The sequence below is a fragment of the Odontesthes bonariensis genome, chromosome 5, assembly GCF_027942865.1.
Source record: "Odontesthes bonariensis isolate fOdoBon6 chromosome 5, fOdoBon6.hap1, whole genome shotgun sequence".
NCBI lineage: Eukaryota > Metazoa > Chordata > Actinopteri > Atheriniformes > Atherinopsidae > Odontesthes > Odontesthes bonariensis.
In genome coordinates, this window is record NC_134510.1 from 9663709 (window position 1) to 9684366 (window position 20658).

General features: G+C 40.0%; 2 protein-coding genes across 36 annotated transcripts in view; both read right to left on the minus strand.

Annotated features, from left to right (window-relative positions):
- Positions 1–328: 328 nt before the first annotated feature.
- On the minus strand, positions 329–1753 carry dcstamp (dendrocyte expressed seven transmembrane protein). Its single transcript, XM_075466454.1, has 3 exons — positions 902–1753; positions 578–820; positions 329–388 (listed from the first exon to the last, which is right to left on the minus strand). The coding sequence occupies exons 1-3, from the start codon at positions 1751–1753 to the stop codon at positions 329–331; spliced, it is 1155 nt and encodes a 384-aa protein (XP_075322569.1).
- Positions 1754–5164: 3411 nt separating this feature from the next.
- rims2a (regulating synaptic membrane exocytosis 2a) overlaps positions 5165–20658 on the minus strand; it is a 140159-nt gene continuing 124665 nt past the window's right edge. For 34 of the 35 annotated variants that reach the window (XM_075464837.1, XM_075464833.1, XM_075464856.1 and 31 more), the window contains 5 exons: positions 8783–8924; positions 8461–8573; positions 8261–8362; positions 7836–7975; positions 5165–7750 (listed from right to left, as the gene is read on the minus strand). In XM_075464837.1, the coding sequence (XP_075320952.1) occupies positions 7547–7750; positions 7836–7975; positions 8261–8362; positions 8461–8573; positions 8783–8924 (701 nt within the window). In that variant the 3' untranslated portion in view covers positions 5165–7546. Of the gene's footprint in view, positions 7751–7835; positions 7976–8260; positions 8363–8460; positions 8574–8782; positions 8925–10851; positions 16766–20658 lie in introns of those variants that run through there. The other variant, XM_075464852.1, reaches the window with a different exon arrangement.

A 20658-nucleotide genomic window follows, 5' to 3' on the forward strand; every position in this document is an offset into this window, starting at 1 on the left:
AAATCTGATTTAGTATGATTGAATTGAACTGTATCTTATTGTTCTTTTATTGAACTTGTTCTCTCTCTGAAGTGCATTGAAAAGAAAATTGTTGTGAATTAGCATCATATAAATAAAGTCAAATTTAAATTAATTTGATTGAAATTGTAACTGATACCACATTCAGTGCATGGTTCAGTTGGCATCCTCAGAGGAATATATATATATCAAGTCAGCTTCATCCTGAAGTTGGACCAGATTGGCAGAACAACCAGCACAAATGCTGTCACTGTCCTCATTAGAGTCATAGTGTTCCTCATGAGGTCATGTAGCAGAAAGAAGAATTTCCTCACACAACACTTTGCGGATCATCTTTGGGTCGGAAGAGCAGCGGGCACCAGAAATGTGGCTGATGAGAGAAGAAAAACAAAAACAATATGTTAGAAACTATATTTCATACTTTACACCCATAATGCATGATATTAAGTCAATATATGTAAATGCAAACCTTAAGGATAAATGATATCAGGGCGTAGTCATTTTTTTCCGTCCTCATTTTTAATCTCTTTCTCAGGATTTTGCGATGCAGGTACTGTACTCTTGAATCGGCAGCTGTGGGGAAGAATCGTTCGCAGACTAACAATCTGAGCTGGGAGATTTTGGCCGCCATCAGAGCCATAATAAGCAGAGTGAGCAGGATGGCGCTCAGTGGGAATATAGAGTTGTACAGCAGCAGCTTGGGTTCTGGGAGGCACTTCTTCTCAAACAAGGTTACAGAGTAGGAAAAGTCTGTTTGATGGTTTTCCTCAACAAATGGAATACCAATTAAGGTTGCAATCCCCTGAAAACATTATTGGATTAGTACTCAGTGGCTGACTGAAAGAAAATATCAGAAATAATGAAAAATGAATAACACACTTACTTTGAAACTTATTATCAGTGGGACATAGAATGGTTCCAGCTCCGATAATCTTCTTGTAATGATTTCAATTAAACAGTACAATAACGCATCCACAGTTATAAATATGATCCAGGCTGAAAAGTGGGAGATTACTGGAGTTCCAAATTTCAGAACAGCTTTACCTTCTCTGGGGGTGGGACGTGGGGAGGTGATGGAGGTGTATAGCTTTTCTTCTTTTGGTGTGAGGGGGAGGACGTGGGGCTTTCCTTCCGCCTTCTGCTTCTCGTCAAAAAGAACAAATTTTCTACTGATGAACCTGTTTTCAAATTTCATGTTGTTGCAGTATTTTCTTATGTGTAAAGCTATAAACATTAAGAGCACGAGGAAGCCGATGACAGGAAACATCCTGTCAGTCACAGAGGAGACGGTCTCCATGAGGGCCTGAGCATATTTTACAGTCTCGTTCAGCCTCTGCTCTGCTTCACTGAGTTTTAACTGGAACTTTTCAGATTCCAGCCTAGGCGAAACCTTGAGCTGAGAATCAAGTTTCAACAGTCCTAGATCTGTAACACCTTTGAGCATGTTTCCTATCCACTTTAACATCTCAATATAGTTACTGAACGGAGCAATGATGGAAGCTTTTTTTGCCTTCAGGTTGCAAATAATACTTCTGAGCAGGCGTGCAAGGTTCTCCAGAGTGTTCTGAATATTCTTAAGAACAACTATACTAGTCCCAGCAGTCAGTAACAAGTTACGGCTCTTCTTCATGAAAATAGATATCACAAACAGAGTGCCCAAACACCTTACTCTCTTTGATAGGAAAAGGGCAACAGCCAATAAAGTCCCAAAGCAGCCAGCAATCCCTCCAGCCATTGCTAGCTGGTAGTCCAAAGTGAAGAGGAGGTAAAGGAATAGAAGGGAGCTGAGCAGGAGGCTGGAGCAGCTACAGGCAGAAAGTAGGATGACAGTTCTTCTCAAGCCATCCCTTTTACCAGTGGTGAAAACATCCACAACCAGAGAAATGACATCCTGGAAGCTCTGCTTTATTGTAATCCACGAGAGCAGCATTCTGGATATGAAAGATTCTGTGGGAGAAACACAGCATGAGAGCCTATAAGAGCATACTGATTTATCATTACATCAAAATCTTTCAAAATGCTGTTTTTGTTTGAAATACAAACCTGATGTTCTGAGCTTGTTCTAAAGAATGTGGTGTGCAGCCTCTTATTTAAAACATAAACAGGAACAGCTCCTCCCCTTCAAACCACAGTCATAAGTCATATCTCTGTCATTCCTATTTTTCAACCAAAAAGCAGAAGCAAGTCTTAATATGAGGTGGAATTCTGACAGTGTAAGACACTTGTCTCAGTTCTTTTCTATTTAGGACTGCAACACTGATTGCTAAAAACCTTGTTGCAAAGTTGATGAATTTTTGGACAATAAATTAGGTTTTATTCATAACAGTTTCTTTTGAGAAACTCAAGTCGGAAACTGAGAAAAAATTCACAAGATAAAATACTTATTTGATATATTCTTGACATCAGCAGCTTCATTCTGAAATGATGCTTGTGAAGAGTGCCTATGCGGTTTTCTTAAGTCCCTTCCAGATGTACGCTGCTTTCCATCAATCGATGGTGGTATTTGTAAAGGCCATGTTACTAGAACCTAATAACATCAGCCTTTTTCAGACACGAGACATGCAACTATTGTGACTATATTCAGTCTGTGAGACATTGGTTACTTTTCTGTTAAATATCCATACAGGTTCATTTAGCAACAAGACCTCCAATTAATTTGATATGATCAAGTTGGTCATTTGGTCATAACCTTCGATGTAACAACTTCCTTTAAAGTATTGACCCTAAAAGCAGCAGGATGAGCTTTTCTACATCAGAGCAGACGTCATTCACAAGTGTTTCATACCAAACAGTCCTTACAAGGAAGTGGGGAAGATGTGGTGGTTTCCAATAAATCATGCTTCCATGGCGAGACTGACACAATTTTCATTTTCGAGTTACATTCAGTTAATGACACAACACTTTACCAAAACACTTGTTTCACTTTCTGGTTGGGTTTAGGCAATGATATTAGTTGGTAAGAGTTAGAAAATTGTCATGGTTTGGGCTAAAATGCATTCTTTTTACAACGCAACCGCAACCCTCATCTTTATGGACGACGTTTTTACAGTTCACATGAAGTTGCTCCCACGATCGTTAGAGGCTAATTATTGTAAATCTAATCATGATTATAGGTCATATCAGACTGTGGAGGACAGTCTCTCATTAGACATGCAAAAGTGAAGGTGAAAAAAAGAGCAGTGGTGTTTGGAAACAAACATCAAATAATTTGACATTCTGTCTGTAGTTTCTTAACAGCAGAACATTTTGCAAACGGTTCCGTCAAAGTTTCACAACAAAGACTACATTACCAGGCCTAGTCCATGTACGGTAATTGTTAGATTCAAATCACAATGTGAAAATATTGTGTTTGTTCAAACAGTTTTGAAATGTTTGAGGTTTAGGTTGTTTTATATGTAGTAAAATTGATTTTTCTGGTTGCCCCCACTAATGCTTTTTTATTGTTTTGCACGTTATCGTGCAAAATGCCAGACAGAACCAGCTCAGCCTCACATTGGTGCGCGCTTAAACACGTTAAACAGGCCCCGAGGAATCAGATAAGTGATAACAGTGTTGTTAGTTTGGGGTGGCATGTTCCACAATGCAGGCTTGTCCAAAAACACACAACCAGTTTAATCTCTGTTACTACCATTCTTACTAACTCAGAGGCATATCAGCGTATCAGCAGCAGATCAGTGTTTTCAACCCACCCCGTGCTGCCTCTGATACCCATGCCCAACAAAGGTGCAGCAGCACCGGCCTGAAAGGCATGTGTGAAAAGGCCGACTGACTACAGACACTAAGAGTACTTCGCATATCCCAACTTCAAGAAAAGCAGAATATCCTTTTAATAAAACTATTTCCTTGCCTAGGAATAATCACAAAACCAGCGAATCGCTTTGCAGTAGTGAAACCTTTAGCTGGCAAAGCTAACACAAAAATCTAATTTAATTTATAGCATTTTATAACTTCAAATGGGGAACAACTAAAAGAGGTTTTTCAGAGGATCTAAGAGGTCTCGATTTAGAATATGAGCAGATGAGTTCTGGCCAATGTAAAGTTTTGAGTTTTTAAATTCAATTCTGTATTCAAATTGGAGCCAGTGGAGCGATGCAAGAAATGGGGTGATACTTTGTCTTTTTCTTGTAGGAAGGAAGTCTGAATCCGCTGCAGACATGCTAAAGGCTGATGCCCAAGCACAGGCAGTTGATGTCCAGCCTTGACGTGATTAAGGCTGTAACAACTTTCCTCAAGTCATCACTGGAAAGCAGGGAAGTCTCTGGGATCTAAAGCTAAGGGGGGCTTACATTAAAAAAGTTGCCCCTGTCAGCTAGTGGGGAAGTCATATAACCAGTCAAAAGAGTCACTAAAAGAGCCACAAAGTCCAAGATATTTCCACATGTTGAATTGCCTAGTGAACATGTGGTCGGTGTCAGTATGAAGTGGGTGGAGATTATTAATGCCTTTGAGCAAAGAAGAGGCTCTAAACTCTTTAGAGAAGTCTATTATAGTACATGCATTAATGATGCCAGAGAAATAATTTGGTTACAGAGGACTGGGGGCAGTATATAGCAGGGTGGAAAATCGGAGACATTGGTGGTCTGACACACCTAAGACCTCCACATACAAAGCTGTGATGGTTTACCCGATAGTAAATACTATCAGTTGGGCAGGAAACATGGTGAGTAAAGTTTAAAAAGGTCCTAGTTTGAACAAAATCAGTAGCACTACAATTGGATTGGCTTTCTAAATGAAAGTTAAAATCACAGATGATTAATATTCCATCACAACTTAATGAGTTTGTATTTTTCAAACGTGGAGAGCAACAAGATTCTCAGCTAGTTTGTGTTCGATGACTCCTCCTCATATATGCCTTGCCAAATTTGAATGTTTTTTGTTACAAAACAATAGCTCTTTTTAGCAGCCAGGCTTCATGAATGAATATCACAACAGACACAACTTAGCATTGGTGGTGAATTTAATATTCTTTCATTTGAAAGGAAAGGGTTAGTTTAGTGGCTATAAAAAGTAGAGGGCACACTTCTTAGCCTCTCAACCACGATCAGTAACAGAAACTATGCAATGCAAAATAGGTTACTGTTATATTGTGTCTTTGTATCTGTGTGTGTATGTGTGTGTAGATTTTATAACCACCCAACTCTTGGCATCATTGTAATATCAATTTTTTTTATTTTTAATTTGAAAAATAACTTACATAAATCTCTGTACTCAACCATACTTAACCAAGACATAGCCTTGGCATTAACACATTGCACCAAAAAGAGAAAATCAAAAGGCATTCAAAAGGATAAATAATATATGTCTTTGTCATCATGAGGCATTTTTCCTGTTCCAAAAGAGTCTATGAATCCATTTACGGTAGTTTGTTTATTCAAATTCTGACATCTAAAGGTATGTACAATGAAAATGAAAATGAAAATGAAAATATATACTGTATTCTGTTACAGCGACAAAGTTTTTCTTAGACATTAAAATGTATCATCTGCACGTGGAAAAGGAATAATGCCTCAATTTAATTTCATTCAGACATACTGTAACTATAAGACTCATATACTTCTCAAACACGAGAAGCATCTATAATTACTAAAAATATAAAATAAAAAATAAAATGGTCTTGGCTTTTAAATAAATTAACAAAAATATAGTAAATTAATTTCATTTTTATTAAAACAAACAAACAAACAAACAAAAAACTTTTTCTGTGGCAATATCCCTTATTATTTGAACCTGTGATTTGCTCATCTTCACTAACAGTGCCTGGTAAAATTGAACCAAAGCAGCACACATCTCTTGCAAGTTCGCTGTTTCTTTATTAGGAATAGACCTCTTGCTTGTACCAGTTCAGATTATTTTTGCATGTTTGTTAACAATACTGAAATAAAGTATGCTTGCAATCACAACTATGTGGCCAGCCTCCATTGAATATAAAATATTTTTCTTGTTTTCTTTTTTTCATCAAAAACCTGAACAAAAACATGACCTTGGGGGTGGAATGTTTTTTAAAACCTCAATAACTGGCCATGGAAGACCAACTACTAATTTGCTGCTCAATTCAATGTGAGGGAGAAAAGTAATAAAGTCGTCATGCACTGTACAAGAAACTGCAAAAATTCCAAATATCATCTTTATCAAAACATGCTGAGTTACTGTAAGGTGTGCCCAAGACATGTTGTCGAAAAATCCCTTTCAACATGCTTGTTAAAACAAATCAAATCGAAAACAAAATACGTGATGAAACAATTCAGAACTGTAAAGTAACTAAATCTGGACGATATCAGGGGACTGATCAATGGTAGCAATGAATACTACAATGAAAAGTTCCCTGGGACAAGGAAGAAAAAGAGAAACGTACAATTTGCACATAATGTTCATCTTTATAAGGCGGGCGCCTTTTATCATGAAATAAATAATTTACATTTATTTTCATTATCACTTCTTGTCACATAAACATTTATTTTTTTAATAACTCCAAAAGTTTCCTTTAAGTTTCTCTTATCTGCACGTCTGCGAAACACAGACTCATGAATGGTCTAAAGAATGGTAAACAATGTCTTTTTTCTTTTTTTCACGATGTTGCATTCACTCCCCTTTGAAAACCATGCACTAGTGAAATTTATCTTTAAAAATAATATAAATTGTTGAAAATGGCTGATTTGTTTTATCTATTTTTCTTCATCTTTTTTTTGCAAGTTGCAGCCTCAAGAAAATAAAGTTCTTTTTTTTCTTTTATTCAGCTAAATTTGTGCCCATGCAAATCAACTAAAAAGGAAAAAAAATATTTTCTCATTTCATTTTTATACAATATATCAACAAAGAAAGAATTATGAAGATTGTACATTTTTTTTTTATGGGGTTGGGATTGTTACTGTATATTCTGGAGTGTTGATGGTGGCCACTTCAATGTTACCCCTGATTAACTGGTGATTTACCAGCACAGGCCGATCAGCACATCAACCTAGAGTATGCAGAGCATTTTTTTTTAAGTTTCGGGGGAGTGTGGGTACACCTCACCAGAAGTAGTGGTCTCCAAAACTGCATTTAAACAGCTAGGTCTGTTGGCATGGTGTGACCAAGCATCTGACTAGAAATACTGTCACCCCCTTCAGATTCAGATACATTGAAATTTAAAGAAAAAGAAAAAAAAAATAAATGGAAAAAAAAATAAATTAAAGCAACACATTAATTTTTCATTCGAAAAGGGCCTCTGTAGAACTCGTTTAGTGGTTCCCAGTGTTGACCCCCATGGCTTCGAATTGGAAGAAAACCTGGAACTGATGGATTCCTCGTGCTAAGGAGTTCATTCCAGGCTCCTCCATAACAACACCTGGCAATCCCTGCCGCCGGGTGCTTGCGACACACTTTGCCACGTGCACAATGTGCGCAACGTTTTTGCTCAAAACACAGGTTCACATTTGCACCCCTAGAAACAGGCTCAGAAGACACAACATCAAGCATGCAGTGTAACCGGGGCTTGTGACCTGTAATCGCAACACTGGCTGCTACAACAACGCTATTAGTCCACACGCTGCTATGATCGAGAGAAACTGTCCAGTGAGGACTGGGAAGCTCTTCTTGTCAGGGGGGCCAGAGTTGGGTCCACCAGTGAGGACGGTGGAAAGAGCTTGTACCAGCCAATCACCATGTTGGACAGGTCCAGCTCATCTAACAGTATCTGAACTGCTCCCATGAATGATTTATGGTCCATACGTCCATAGTCACCCCATACGATGACCTATAAAGCATGAATGAGGTTAATTATGTAACATGTTTAATTACTGTGACACATTGCAACTATCTAAAGGAATCGCTTTTTTTACCTGTAAAACCTTCCCTCCCGGACTCTCCTCAAACGGCAGTTGCTGCTGGTAAAGAGGATCCAAGGTTTTTCTTGCTACTTTAGTTTTCTTTTTGGCTATGCAGGCTCCATTGTCCAAAAGGTAGACCTTTACATATGGTGCTAGAAATATGGAGTAGATAAAGAGTAGTTACAATTTGCCTGGCCTCTTGTTCTCATCCACCAACAAAGTCAACCTTAATTTCATTTTACAGATGCAGCCACTTAGAATTGCCTAGAAAAAGGGCCAGTTAGTTTCCAGCCATAAACCCAACAGAGAATCGGCTGGGAAGCAAATGAACCATGCATGAAGTAATCAGCTATTCTAAGTGGCTGGGTACTCTACAATGAATCTCTGACATAAGAGTTAGTGCCCTGAAAAACTGGCTGTCTGACAGTTTGAATTACCTGGCAGTGCCTTGGAACCTGGTTTTCCCACAAGGCCACGGGCTCTAATGATCTCCACCTCCAGGGCTCCTTTCTTGTCCACCATGCCAATCTGGATGTCCCCTAAAAAAATTGATTAAAAAAAATGTTTTTAATTTTTAATTTTCATTATGACATTGAAATTCCTTCTTAATAGAACTTTAGAAAAAAAATGTTCTCACCCATAGGTGGAGTGGCCAAAGTCTGACGTCCAACCAGCTGGGCGGGGCCGAGGCCATCCAAGAAGTCACTGAACTGAGCATCTGAGGACAGCCGCACACCGGGGAAGATGAGGCTGAAACGGACAAAAATGCCTGGTTTATGATACGGATCAGAGACTCATCCTGATTAAAGTCGGAGGGTTGGGTCAGTAATGGCTGTACTACTGCCTACAATATGTCAGAAAAATTGTTAAAACTTGAAGCCTAAAAAAAGTTATAGCAACAAATCTGAGTTTGAATTGTTTGCTGTGTATGTAAAAAGTGAATGTCCTTGTCTCCTTACTTTCCCTCAGAGCTGTAGCTGTTCATGCTGCCATCTGTGGACTCCCGACTGGCCTGCCGAGTCATCCTGCTCCTCATCTCCACTGCCAGGCCTGTCTCTGTACTCCTCTGAATAGTGCTGCGCAACTTCTTACCTCCTGCTTCTGCACGCAGAGTTAAACACATTGCAAAAGAGGAGAGGGAGAAAAGGGGGTATAGACTATGAATCCATGATACTAAATCATATTGTGACACAGCGAGTTGCATCCACATTAACAATTAGGGTTCGCTACACCCGTGCTTTCATTGGCTCAAACAGAAGAGAACTCATTCCATGAATGTGTTGAACAGAGCAATATGTACAACCCTCCCCTGGTCTGAAAACTTCTGACTGCCTCTGGTTGCCTTGTTGGAACCGCAGTAGGTCCATACTTCACCTACAACCCCATCCCTCTTTCCTTTCCAGGACCACCATCCCAACTGATCCAAGAAGACAGCTGACACTACTCATTAGGCCTGCTGCTGCTCATCCACAGCCAGCATGCATGTCGGACCACATGCCTGTGGCAGAAATACACATACCTACACCAAGTAAAGCATGAATGGTTCACCACTGCTGATAGAACAAACACACATGCACGCACATGCACACCCACACGCACACAGAAGAGGATGTATGTTTACTTTTGTATTCCTTTGAGAAGGATGTTAGCAAAAACTGCAGAAATTACGCTTACATAAAATCAAATCAGGCACAATGAACTGATTTTGACAACATCAGCGCGTTTGTAGTAAATGAATGGTTAGAGGCTTGCTAGACTAGTATTTTAGAGCTTAATATATGCTGCAATCAAAGGCTACTCATACAGGCAATACAAAATGCTGTTGCTGTGCTTTTTATGTATCCGACTTCCTCTTCTCTTGTCTATAATCAAATGACTGCATCATGAGATATCGTGTTATTTCTCAGAGGTCCAACAATCACCGCAAAGCCTAACAGTTAGATAATACAGCGTTATCACTGGATCACTGTTGAGGACAGAGGGTGCATACTGTTGACAAACAACTGGTTTCCATGGATCTCATGTCATTTTCTTCTGATAATTTGCCAGCTCGTGTGAATGACTCATGTGTGGACTGCAACATTCCTAATCAAGTTCCAAACCCTGCTTTCTTTACCCTTACGAGTATTAAAGGGGAAGAGGAAAATAACATCTCACACATGCATATACTTGAAGTAAGCAGCCATGAAGGTTTTCAGCCTTGAAATCTCAATCATTCAGTTTGCCTCTGCCTCCTCTTCCTGCTCTTCAGATGTTACAATAGGAGAGGCAGCCACAGAGGTCATCGCTGACGTCTGCAGCAGACCTACTCTGCCAATCAGTGCACAGTCAGATCTTGTCAATGAACAATGAAAACAAAACTATTTTAAAGCAAATGAAGGAATTCTGCTGGTTTACTGTCAAACCACACTTAATGATATTGCAATAGCAAAACCTTGGCTCAAAGACAAACTGGACAAAAGTAACATTTGTAAGTATGAATATAACTACTGAAAACAAAACAGGAAATGCATCTGAGGAGGCATAAGAATAAACACAAATGGTACACAATGCTGTTCAGTACAGTCATAGTCCTGAGCTAAATAAGCACTACCACCCACTATACTAAACAGTCATTCATTCAAAATAGAGTATGGTGAATTTTTGCTTTTCATTCACAGAGTCAGATTTGGCAAATGAGATAACGGTGAGACATCTGTGAAGTTTCTCAGCAAATACACAGGTTCCTTTAACTATCTGTTTTAACAACACCAACACTGACAGCAGGAGTAACAACCAAAGCCACATGTCTTTCCCAACAAAGTGATGGCTGACATGATACACTGTTCACAAATGTCAAGTTTCAGATACCAGAGTACGTATAGCTCAAACATTCAATAATGCTAATTGGACTATAATGTCATCTTAATTAAATTACTCATTTCTAAACCTGCTTTTTTAAACCTCCTCTTTCCAATAATCTTAAATCTAATTCCTCAAAGACTAATATCCAAGTGCTGATGTGAAATTTCCTCAGCTGTCATCTTACCTCCATCCTCCTCATCAAAGGAGTTCATGCAGGGGAAATAGACAGCCAATGCTTCAAAGGATGCAGACAGGCTCATCTTGCTCTGGGAGCACTGGACACGCATCCCAGGAGTCGCAGCAGAGGTATCATGCCCCTGCCTGCCCATGGTGACAAGGAGTCGTCCTCCTCAGTCCAGTCAATCAAATTAACAATTTTTTTTTAATAGCTGATAAGTAATTATTGATCATCTATTTGAACGGAACCGAAGCCAAGAAGTAGAAGATGCTGCTGGTCTGTAGACAATCAAGGATGTGTAATCTAGTCTGTCCTGATATGCTCTCGAGACTGCATCTTAGGTAGAGCTTTAGAAAACCGTTGCTTCAGTAGTGGAGGCTTGTGCTGTCTGGGTCTGACACTCTTGCTGCACCTCTTCCTTCAGGGGGGAGGGGAGAGAGCTGTGTAGCGCTTCACCAATCAGAGGGCTGCGCTGCTCAGGCGCACCTCTGCTGGCTCTGCGGGTGAACAAGCTCTACCCAGTGATACTGAGCCCCCTCCCCACTCTGCTTCTACCCAAATTTTTAATCCCCTCTTTTATCATCTGGTTTCTCCTTCAGCTGGCTGTTTTGCTTCTTTTTAGCTGCTCAAAAGAGTTTTCTTCCTTTACTCTGCATCCTCTGACGCAGCATCCCTCTCTGTCTCCCTGTTACTCACAGAAGCCAGTGAAAACAAGCTGTTGCTAAGTCTGCAAACAGTAGTGGTGCACTATTGAACCACATGGCAATCACTCAGAGTTCACGTGCCAAACGGCACTCTTTACTTCAAAAACATCATGGCTGTTTTTTTCTATTTTCGAGGAGCTGACTTGGCTTTTGCCAGCTATCATATATTAATAACTGGCAAGGAAAAATCAAGTGGAGGATCAAGTGTACGTGCTTGTCCCTCTGCAGCCTCTGCGACATGTCACACAGTGTTGCAAGAAATTACATTTTCCTTGATCAATTACCATTTACATTTTTCATTCGAGGCTCTTTGAATAAATGTCAAACACAGCTGAATCATTTTTTTCCCACTCTGTTTCAACCATTTCCAGGCAAGATAGGCCATCTTATTTTAAACAGTCCAGATCCAACAGACATAACAGTGACAACGTTTCTTCGCAGGTGGTCCCTGAAAGACCGATAAATGTTCTTCCTGCAAAGATTTATGGCTGTAAACCAAACTTCAACTCCTCTGGTAACTGTCACCACTGCACCTTTACTAAGAAAAATAAATCCAGGGAAGTTTTGCTGTTTTGACATATTGGCAAAGAAACGACTGTAGTGCATTTGTGCAGGATATCTATCTGACAGAATAGGCACAGGACGAGACAATCACAGTGTTCTCTTTACTAGCATAAATATAGATAGTTCCCTGCAGTGTTACTGCTGAGGCAAAAGTTATCCACTATGAGACACTGCAACCTACTTCCATGAAGGAGCTGCTTTCTGCACGGCGTCCATTTGCAGATTCCATCTAGGTCAGCACAGACAAAAACAACTTTTCACATTTAAAGCGAGAGGAGTGATTGAAGAAAACAGTTACAGTTACAGTATGAGGAACTTTAGGGTAATTTTCAAGTGTAAGCTTATTTAAAAATCTGTTAGAAAAGTGTGGCATCAATGTACAAAATGTGTAGCTTAAACTTTAATGTACAAACTTTTCTCCTGAGCAGGTCCATAATCCAACTTCTGCTAAACTAATGGCATTATTATCATCTGTGAAATAACTTTGTAATTAGAGCTGATTAGCCAGTGTATGCAAACTCAGGATAAATGACAAATAATTGTCTGCATCCTCAGACAATGTATTCTTATCTTCTCCATTTACTGTTTCATAGAGGATGATGGTTTATGTGGCAACTTGGACAATGACCAACAATAACACGAGTCCCTCTCTCCTCTGTCTAACCCACGGCACACGTGCCTATTCATTCCAGCAACACATTTAGCACGTGTCCTTCGTTCCAACTTTTGCTCCTTTGACGCGGCTCAATTTTACACATCCTCCCACAACAAAGTGGCACATTCATCACTGTCATCACCTCACCTGGTGATGGCGCAGCACCGAAGATTTAACTAAGCTTAATTACGACATATAGAAATATAGATTTCACAGATCATTTGAAAAGCAACATGAAACTTTTATTTGCCAAATGATATAAAACATTCTTAACAAAACAGAGGGCTGTAAGACTGTTCTTCCCGAAAAGAAGGCCTGCGTGCATTAAGAGCTTTGTCTGAACATCTCTTTATGAAAAATATTTCTCTTGAAAATGACGAGGTAGTTCAGAACATAGTGGAGGTTTAAAACATACAGGATAAATGTGTACAAGGAGTTCATTAGCCATGGTGAGACTTTTATTAGTATTTAAATTTTTTTATCAAATTCTGAACTCTGGATGCAGTTAATCTCATGCATCTTATAGTTAGAGTTGGTAAATACTACTCTAAAAAGAAATTCCTCAGGCTTTGAAGGTATTCCAGGATTTAAAGACAAATGCAGGTTAACATTCTCAACAACAAACCAGGTCTCATTCCAAGCTTCATGACGAACCAGCATGACAGTGACCACACAACTGGAAATTACGAGCACCTCACAGGACAGGAATGTGAAAAATCTCTCTGATTCTCGAACAACAGCAAAGGAACACAATATCCCAGAAATCATACGTAGGTTCTCCCTGACAGGCGACAAGAATCACAGGCGGAAGACTTTAAAAGCCTTCCTAAATGATGAGGCCAAGCTAGGCCAAGCGTCAAAGAGTGACTCTGGCCCTGTACACTGTAAACACGGTTTAATGGATGGCTCTAACCTGGGACTCACATGCACGGATCTAGGCAAACAGACAGACATAAGCACTTAAATGTGCACACATCAGGATACATGTGCAAAGGTAGTCAAACACACAGTCTCTTCCTTCCGTTTACATTCTTTGCTAACTACATTATGCAGGCCAATTCTGCAGTCTGAATATGTAGTTTCCCATCTGTCTAACTTAAATATGTTGAGAATTTTTACAGGAACTTGTTCAAGGTGTACCCCTCTTGTCCAATGACAGCTGGAAAGCCCCTCCAGCCCAACCCTTAACATGATGAAGTGGGTATAAAAAAAAGGGTTGATGGATTATCACAGGAAATGACTTTAATGACCAAATAAGGTGTAAAATCACATTAAATCCCACATTAAAGCTTCATTTACAGATATTGACCAAAGGATTTAATATACAGCATCCTGACATAAAAGTATAATGACTCATTTGTAAGCAATCATATTCCTATTTAGATGGCTAGTGGTAACAACATTGTTAGCGTTATTAATAAGTAGAGGATGTACACTGTATGAAGTATGGTCTGGGTCCATCTGATAAATTAACAACTTCTAATTATTCTTTTAGCTGGTATGGACAAAACACCAGAAAACAAAATGATAAAACCATAAGAGCACAACACCTAAAATGTGTGCGTGCACACTGAGGTGCTGAGAAAGTGGTGTTCAATTCGTCTGTTTTGTGGGAATATGCTGCAAATAGAGGTTATAATAAACAGTGAGAATCTTATAAAGATTTACATAAAAAAGAAGGTCAAAGTGACTAAAGCACTTTATAAAGCTGCAAATATATGTAACCTTCTGCTTTTCACCTAACCTCTTTCCCCTCTTCTCTGTCTTCTCAAACCCCAGCTGGTCGGGTGGATGGCCACCCTTCCTGAGTCTGGTTCTGCCAGAGGTTTCTTCCTGTTAAAAGGTAGTCGTTCCTCTCCACAGTCGCCTCAGGCACGCTCAGGACGGGAGATTTGACTGCAGAAAAGTTTAGGTGCAATCTGTTGGTTTCCTTAACTAGGAAATTGTTTTTGAATTGGCTCTATATGAATTAATTGGATTATTTTTAAATGAATTATGATTACAATTAATTGAACCAATTGGCTTTAATTGGACTATACTATTTAAGTGTCTTGAGTTGATATTTGTTGTAATTTGGCGCTATATAAATAAACTGAATTGAATTGAATTAAAATCTTTGGAAAAAAAATCCCTCATGCCTTGAGTGGAAGTTGTGAGGTTGAACAGATTTATTAAAACGTGAACTGCAGTAGGTTTTGGAACAGTCTGTCCCTTGGCTGCTTCCCTCCACTCAGTGTGGCACATACGGAAGGTACAACAGATGGAGAGCTCGTGGAAAAGGGGATGGGGATCCAAACTCTGCCAAGCCTTTAAAAAAAAAAACCCAGATAGAAACTGCTGATATCTGAACTAGGATCATACTCCAAAAAAGTTCTTTTGCATGCGAAAAACACAACGATGTCATCACAACATGACTAATTCTCATAGCAAAAGAGGAAACGCATGTTTTATCCAGTTGAGTAGGAGGAGAATCATCATGCTCATGATTTATGACTAGTCTTAACACAGTATTTTTTCAACTGAGTGTCTCATCCAAGTTCCTCTTGCTATGACAGCTCGACACTTGTGCTGTCAATGTTTAAAGATATTTCAACTAGAAGGAGGAAGTCCATAAAGTATTTTAGGCAGCAGTAAATATCTAGACATGTGAAGTGTAAGTTCAGTTTTAGTCCATTTCAGAAAGGAAGCAAGAATGTGGTTTAGTGTACTATAGAAATGTTCTCAGATTTAGGCACATTAGACTGAGGCACACAGTCCACTGCACCATCCAGCAGCTGTGAGAGGCATTCAAAGTTTTTAGATTGGGTTCATTTGAATGCTAAATGTACACAAATTAGGTTCCAGTCAAATATGTGTCTATTTACTAGCAAACTTGGATTTTAGGTTTCAAAGAAAGCTGTGAAAATATGGGCAGTTTCATCATTAATGGAGCAATGTGACAGTGGTCTGCTGAAACCAAAAATCACAGCATGTAACAATGAGATTTAACAGCAGCCAAAAGCTGAGTCATTGTGAAGATTCTTTTCGTCATGAGCCGCTTTCGGACAGAGCCGTTCTAAGAAAGTAGTTATCAGAACTGTCCTACTCGAATTTTGTTCTGATAACTGTCCTTCCCCAGCGGAACTGTTTCAGTCTGCATTCGCACATGAGTCGGGACCAGGTCGGGACTGATGCGCCGCGCGCAGCCGTCTGCGTCAGTGACGTGTTACGTTAAGGCTCTAGCATGGTTGCTGCGTCTGCTCGCGCGAGTGGTGTTGATGACGTCACAAGTTCGTGCCCGCCATATATAGTGGCGCAAGTCGTTTCGCCAGTAGTTGCAATTTTCTCCGTCACAGAGGTGGCGCTGCTACGTGAAGGTTACCGCTACTCTACAACCACGAAAGTGGAGAAGAAAAAAATGAAGAGCAGGAATACTGTCATTAATGATAATGCTGCAGTATTCGGATAATTTAATTTTTTTAATTCAGTTAAAAGAGGTGAAGGTCTGAAGCCCCCGGCATCACCACTTTTTGAGTCTCTGCCCTCTTCTATGCCTTCACGTATCTGTCCCGTAGCTTCCCCCACACATTCTTACAGAACTCTCCCTCTTTCCCCAAAGTTCTGCCCATCTCTGTGCACCAGTTTTGGGAGTTTACGTGCTCCCTGTGCTGTTTCACTGCAGTTTCGTACAGCTGCCTGTACAAACGCACCTCCTGACTGAGCTGGTCTCACATCGGTCCATCCGGTTTTTCGTTGGTGTCGCCGCCAAGTTACAAAAATCGACTGTTGCACGACAACGCGCTGCGCCGTCTTTTCAAGGGAAGCACCAGGCCTGATACGTCATTTTGACGTCACGGTGCGACAACGCTGCGACCGACGCGTCAACCGGGTACATGCTGCCATTCCGACATACCAACATTCCGACATTGACGTTCAATTGTCGGAATGGTGACATTTTTTTAAGGAATGAAACGTCCCGTCATTCCGAATTTCATTTTTTCTTTTGTCGGAATGGCGGTATGATTTTTTCTTTTCAACATACCACCATTCCGACACGCGATTTCAGCACCACACGCGTGGACAGCTCGGCATGCAATAATAGGGCTGTACCAGCTACAAATGCCCGAGAGAGAGACATTCCAACACGCAAGTCAAGCAAGACTGATCGCACCCACTCAGAAATTTACTGATGATGAGGGCTGATGAGGGGCTCATTGTGTAGCCAATATTTCATTTGGCAGTGTAAAACGGATGCTATTTGTTTTTGTGACAATTGCCTCAATTTATTTTACCTTAAACCACTGAGAATGCTGTCAAAGTGAAGCCTCACAACAGCTGGTAGGCTAGATCTTTATCAGGACAATGGACACTTGGGTTCACCGGCAGATAAACTTCTACCGCACTGTGATTTCAGCACCACATGCGTGTATCAAAGTGTCGGAATGGTGGCACCAAACTGTCGGTATGGCGGGATGTCGCAGTGGCGTCATGTCTGAGTGACGGGATGTCGGAATGCCGGTTGCATACCGCGTCAACCATGCTAGCGCCTTTAGCCGTTTAGCGCCACATTCAACAACAAAACAAAACCTGGTAAAAGTAAGGAGAGAATAAAAAAAACACCACCAAGAAGCTAATATGGAGAGTGGGGAGGCCACCGTGTTCATGGTCTGCATGATGGTGATATTAATCATGGACGATCACATCAGGCGTCTAATATTGAGGCTGGATGAGCACACAGAGAGAGTCAGGAGACGAAGGATCGAGTGCAGGAGATACTTTTTCATTTCATGAAGGAAGAAAGAAAGGAGAGCAGAGCGCTGCAGACAAAGGAGACCACGTGTAAGTTTAACTTATTAAACACGCACAGGTTGTGTCTGTGTCGTATGAGTAAACATTTCAGCCGTGACAACATGACATGGGAGGTAGCTACCGACCACCAAACACCTCCGTCAGATGTGTTCCTATAGAACCCAGAAAAGACCCAGCTGAGGAGAAGGAGCTGAAATGGTTATAGGAACTAAGGGAGAAAGCCCAGAGTTCCTGTATGTCCGAATGCGGGAGAAAATGGCCCCGCGGATTAAAAGGTTAAAGGAACTGCCAAAGGTTCCTACAGTCCGAAAGCGGCTATAGTGACCAAAAAAAGACAAGAAGCTCTGTGCAGAGGGGGTGCATGACCAATAAACTTACGCAGCTAGCTTGTGTACCAAAGATTGACAGACTGTTGTGCTTTTGTTCAATTGTTGCAAAATTAGGCTATGATAATCCCCACAGCACAACTCAAACAAACCCTCTTCAGAAATAGAACACTGGTTAATATCATGGATAACACAAAGTACAATTTCTGCTAAAAGAGACACCATGTGCTGCTCTACTCGTGAAAACAATTTGTTTAGGCCACCAACACTGCTAATCACATCCCAGTTCATACATAAACATTGAGTTTTCAGTGATTAGCCTAGAATTTAAAAAAAAATAAGAGTCTCACAAAGAATGATTGGTTTTAGGAGGATGTAGCCATGTAGCCCACTTGTAGAAAAATGTTTGCTGCCATGTCAGACGCTGCTCTTCAGACCATAACACATGTCAGAGTGTACTGTGAAGGTTAACTCCGCAGGTGGACTGATACAATAATCAATCTTAGGGATCAAAGGGATCAAATCTGTAAACACTGGTGTAATGTTTTGGGGTGTGTTTGTAATGTGTGTGATGATTACTGGTCTCACCGCCAGCATTAATAACTCATGATTTGCACATTATGGTTATTTTATGAAGACAATCTAACATTAACAGTGTGAAAGCAAAGGCCAAAGTACATCAGCATATTCGTATTTAGGTCACCACAGAAAGAGGTTTGGAAAGCTCAGGCTGATTAAAAACCACAAGGCCTTTTGTGAATTGTCTTAATAGCAAAGGAGAGTGGACACTGAAGGAAAATCAATGAGGGAAAGACACACAAGAAAAGCAACTTTGAAAGCTGGATAGAGTAGGGTGATGTGGGAGATGATGTAAAAACGAGGGCACAAAAATTGAGAAGATATCGCACCTGTTTTCATAATAAGTTGGAATGCTGTGTAAAAACAGAATGTGATGGTTTGCAAATCATTTAAACCCTAATATACCAATGTGAAAATACTACAAACAAAACATGTTAGATGCTGAAACTGATATTTTTTATGTAAAAGATAAATATTTTGTTCAATGTTTTATGCTTTATCACTGCTCATCTTGCATTTGAAACCAGTAACACATTTTTAAAAAGAGAAAAGAGAGGCAACAATAGACTGAAAAAGTTGCACAATACTGGGGGAAATTTTTTTCAACATCTCACAATCTAATCGGCTCAATTGGCCACAAGTCAGTAATGTGACTCAATATAAAAAGAGTAAGAAGGACTGAGCTCTTCAGAGGGAAACAGAGGGAGGGTGTCACTCTTTGGTTTGATGATAATGAAATTTGGAGATAATAGATGCTGCATCCTCTGAACTAAAGAGGGGTGGGACCATCCAGTTTGTTATTAGCACACAGTTCATGATGCATTATTGCTCATGGCATGGGTAATGCTCACATACACAACATTTGCTGCCATCTAAACAATGTATTAATTATGGAAGACCTTGTTATTTTAATAGCAGATGTTATTCTCTCTATGTTACAAAAGCATGACTCTAATAAAAAAAAAGTGCTCATTCTAAACTGATCTGCCTGCGTTTCACATGTTACCCATTTAAAACACCGGATCCATTTGGAAACAAAAACAGGTCAAATGGGGCCGTAAACTGTAGAGAAGCTGAAATATTTTCTCAGACCTAATTGGGAAAACATGTTGCCTCGATTTCCATATCAATAGAGCTCATATTTCCAAAAAGCGATAGAATTTTTCTATTTTCCCCAAATGACTGGGACAAATTGTTATTGCTCTGCTTACACCTACATATATCCTTTGATAACTTTAGAAGTATTCTCTTTTTGTTTACAATTTTACAAAGTCAGAAAAAAGACTGTATAAAGGCATAAATGTCATACAACGTTGGAGGCAGCAGGCAGGTGGTGTCTCTCAGCCTCAGCAGCCCCTGTTGTGTTCTGTAAGCATCACCCCATGTGAGCATGTCCACCCCAGCTCCGTCAGAGATTAATAAGCACCCTCACCAAGCTGAGAAGCTGCTGAGATAGGCCTAAAATTCAGCACCGAAGATAAATTACTTGGGCTGGAAGCTCAAAGTTCAGCAATTTTACCACATATACAACAGCCAAAGTAGATTTAAAGGTCCAAAACTATACATCAATGATACAAGGAATGGATTGAGAAAATTAGAGTCCAGCAAGTGCACTGTTTTCTCTGCCGTACACGTTTGGCTCTTGGGGGCATGATGAGTTGGAAATGGCAAAGATTTTTTCTCTTTACCAGAGCATATAGGTCACTCTAAACAGGGTTTTCAATTTATTAAAAACCACAGCGAAGCTTACCTATCAGATGGTGCTGTACATTTTATATTTTAAAAATAAGTTTCTGTCAGGGTAAAAGAGAAAAAAGTAGGTGAGAAGAAGACTTGCACTGGAATACTCATTGTAACATCCAGGAAAACAGGAAACTGGATGTGTCTAGATTTCTGAGATGGTAGCCTTTTCACTATGCTTTTTGTTTTGTATAGGGAAGCATTCATGCAATGGAGTGCCTGCATCCATGTATCTATCATCTAACAATGACTATTCATTTTTTTCAGGCCGAAGTTGAAAAATAAAAAGTTAAAACTCAGTTATCTGGTGCAACAGTTCATGGCGTATGGCATAAAGTTCCCTCCCACCTTGGATGTATTGAAGTATTTCTTCAACATCCTACAGTTGTGCAGTGTCACTGTTGTGACAGTTTTCACCTCGTACAAAAAAATAGACATGTTAAGGTTTGAAGAAGCA

Excerpts from the sequence above, each read along its gene's own strand:
- dcstamp (XM_075466454.1), bottom strand. The coding sequence starts at position 1,753 with ATGGCTGGAGGGATTGCTGGCTGCTTTGGGACTTTATTGGCTGTTGCC. Across the intron at positions 821-901 it reads CACTGATAATAAGTTTCAAA|GGGATTGCAACCTTAATTGG; the intron begins GTAAGTGTGTTA and ends TAATGTTTTCAG. Across the intron at positions 389-577 it reads CCACAGCTGCCGATTCAAGA|CCACATTTCTGGTGCCCGCT; the intron begins GTACAGTACCTG and ends TTCTCTCATCAG.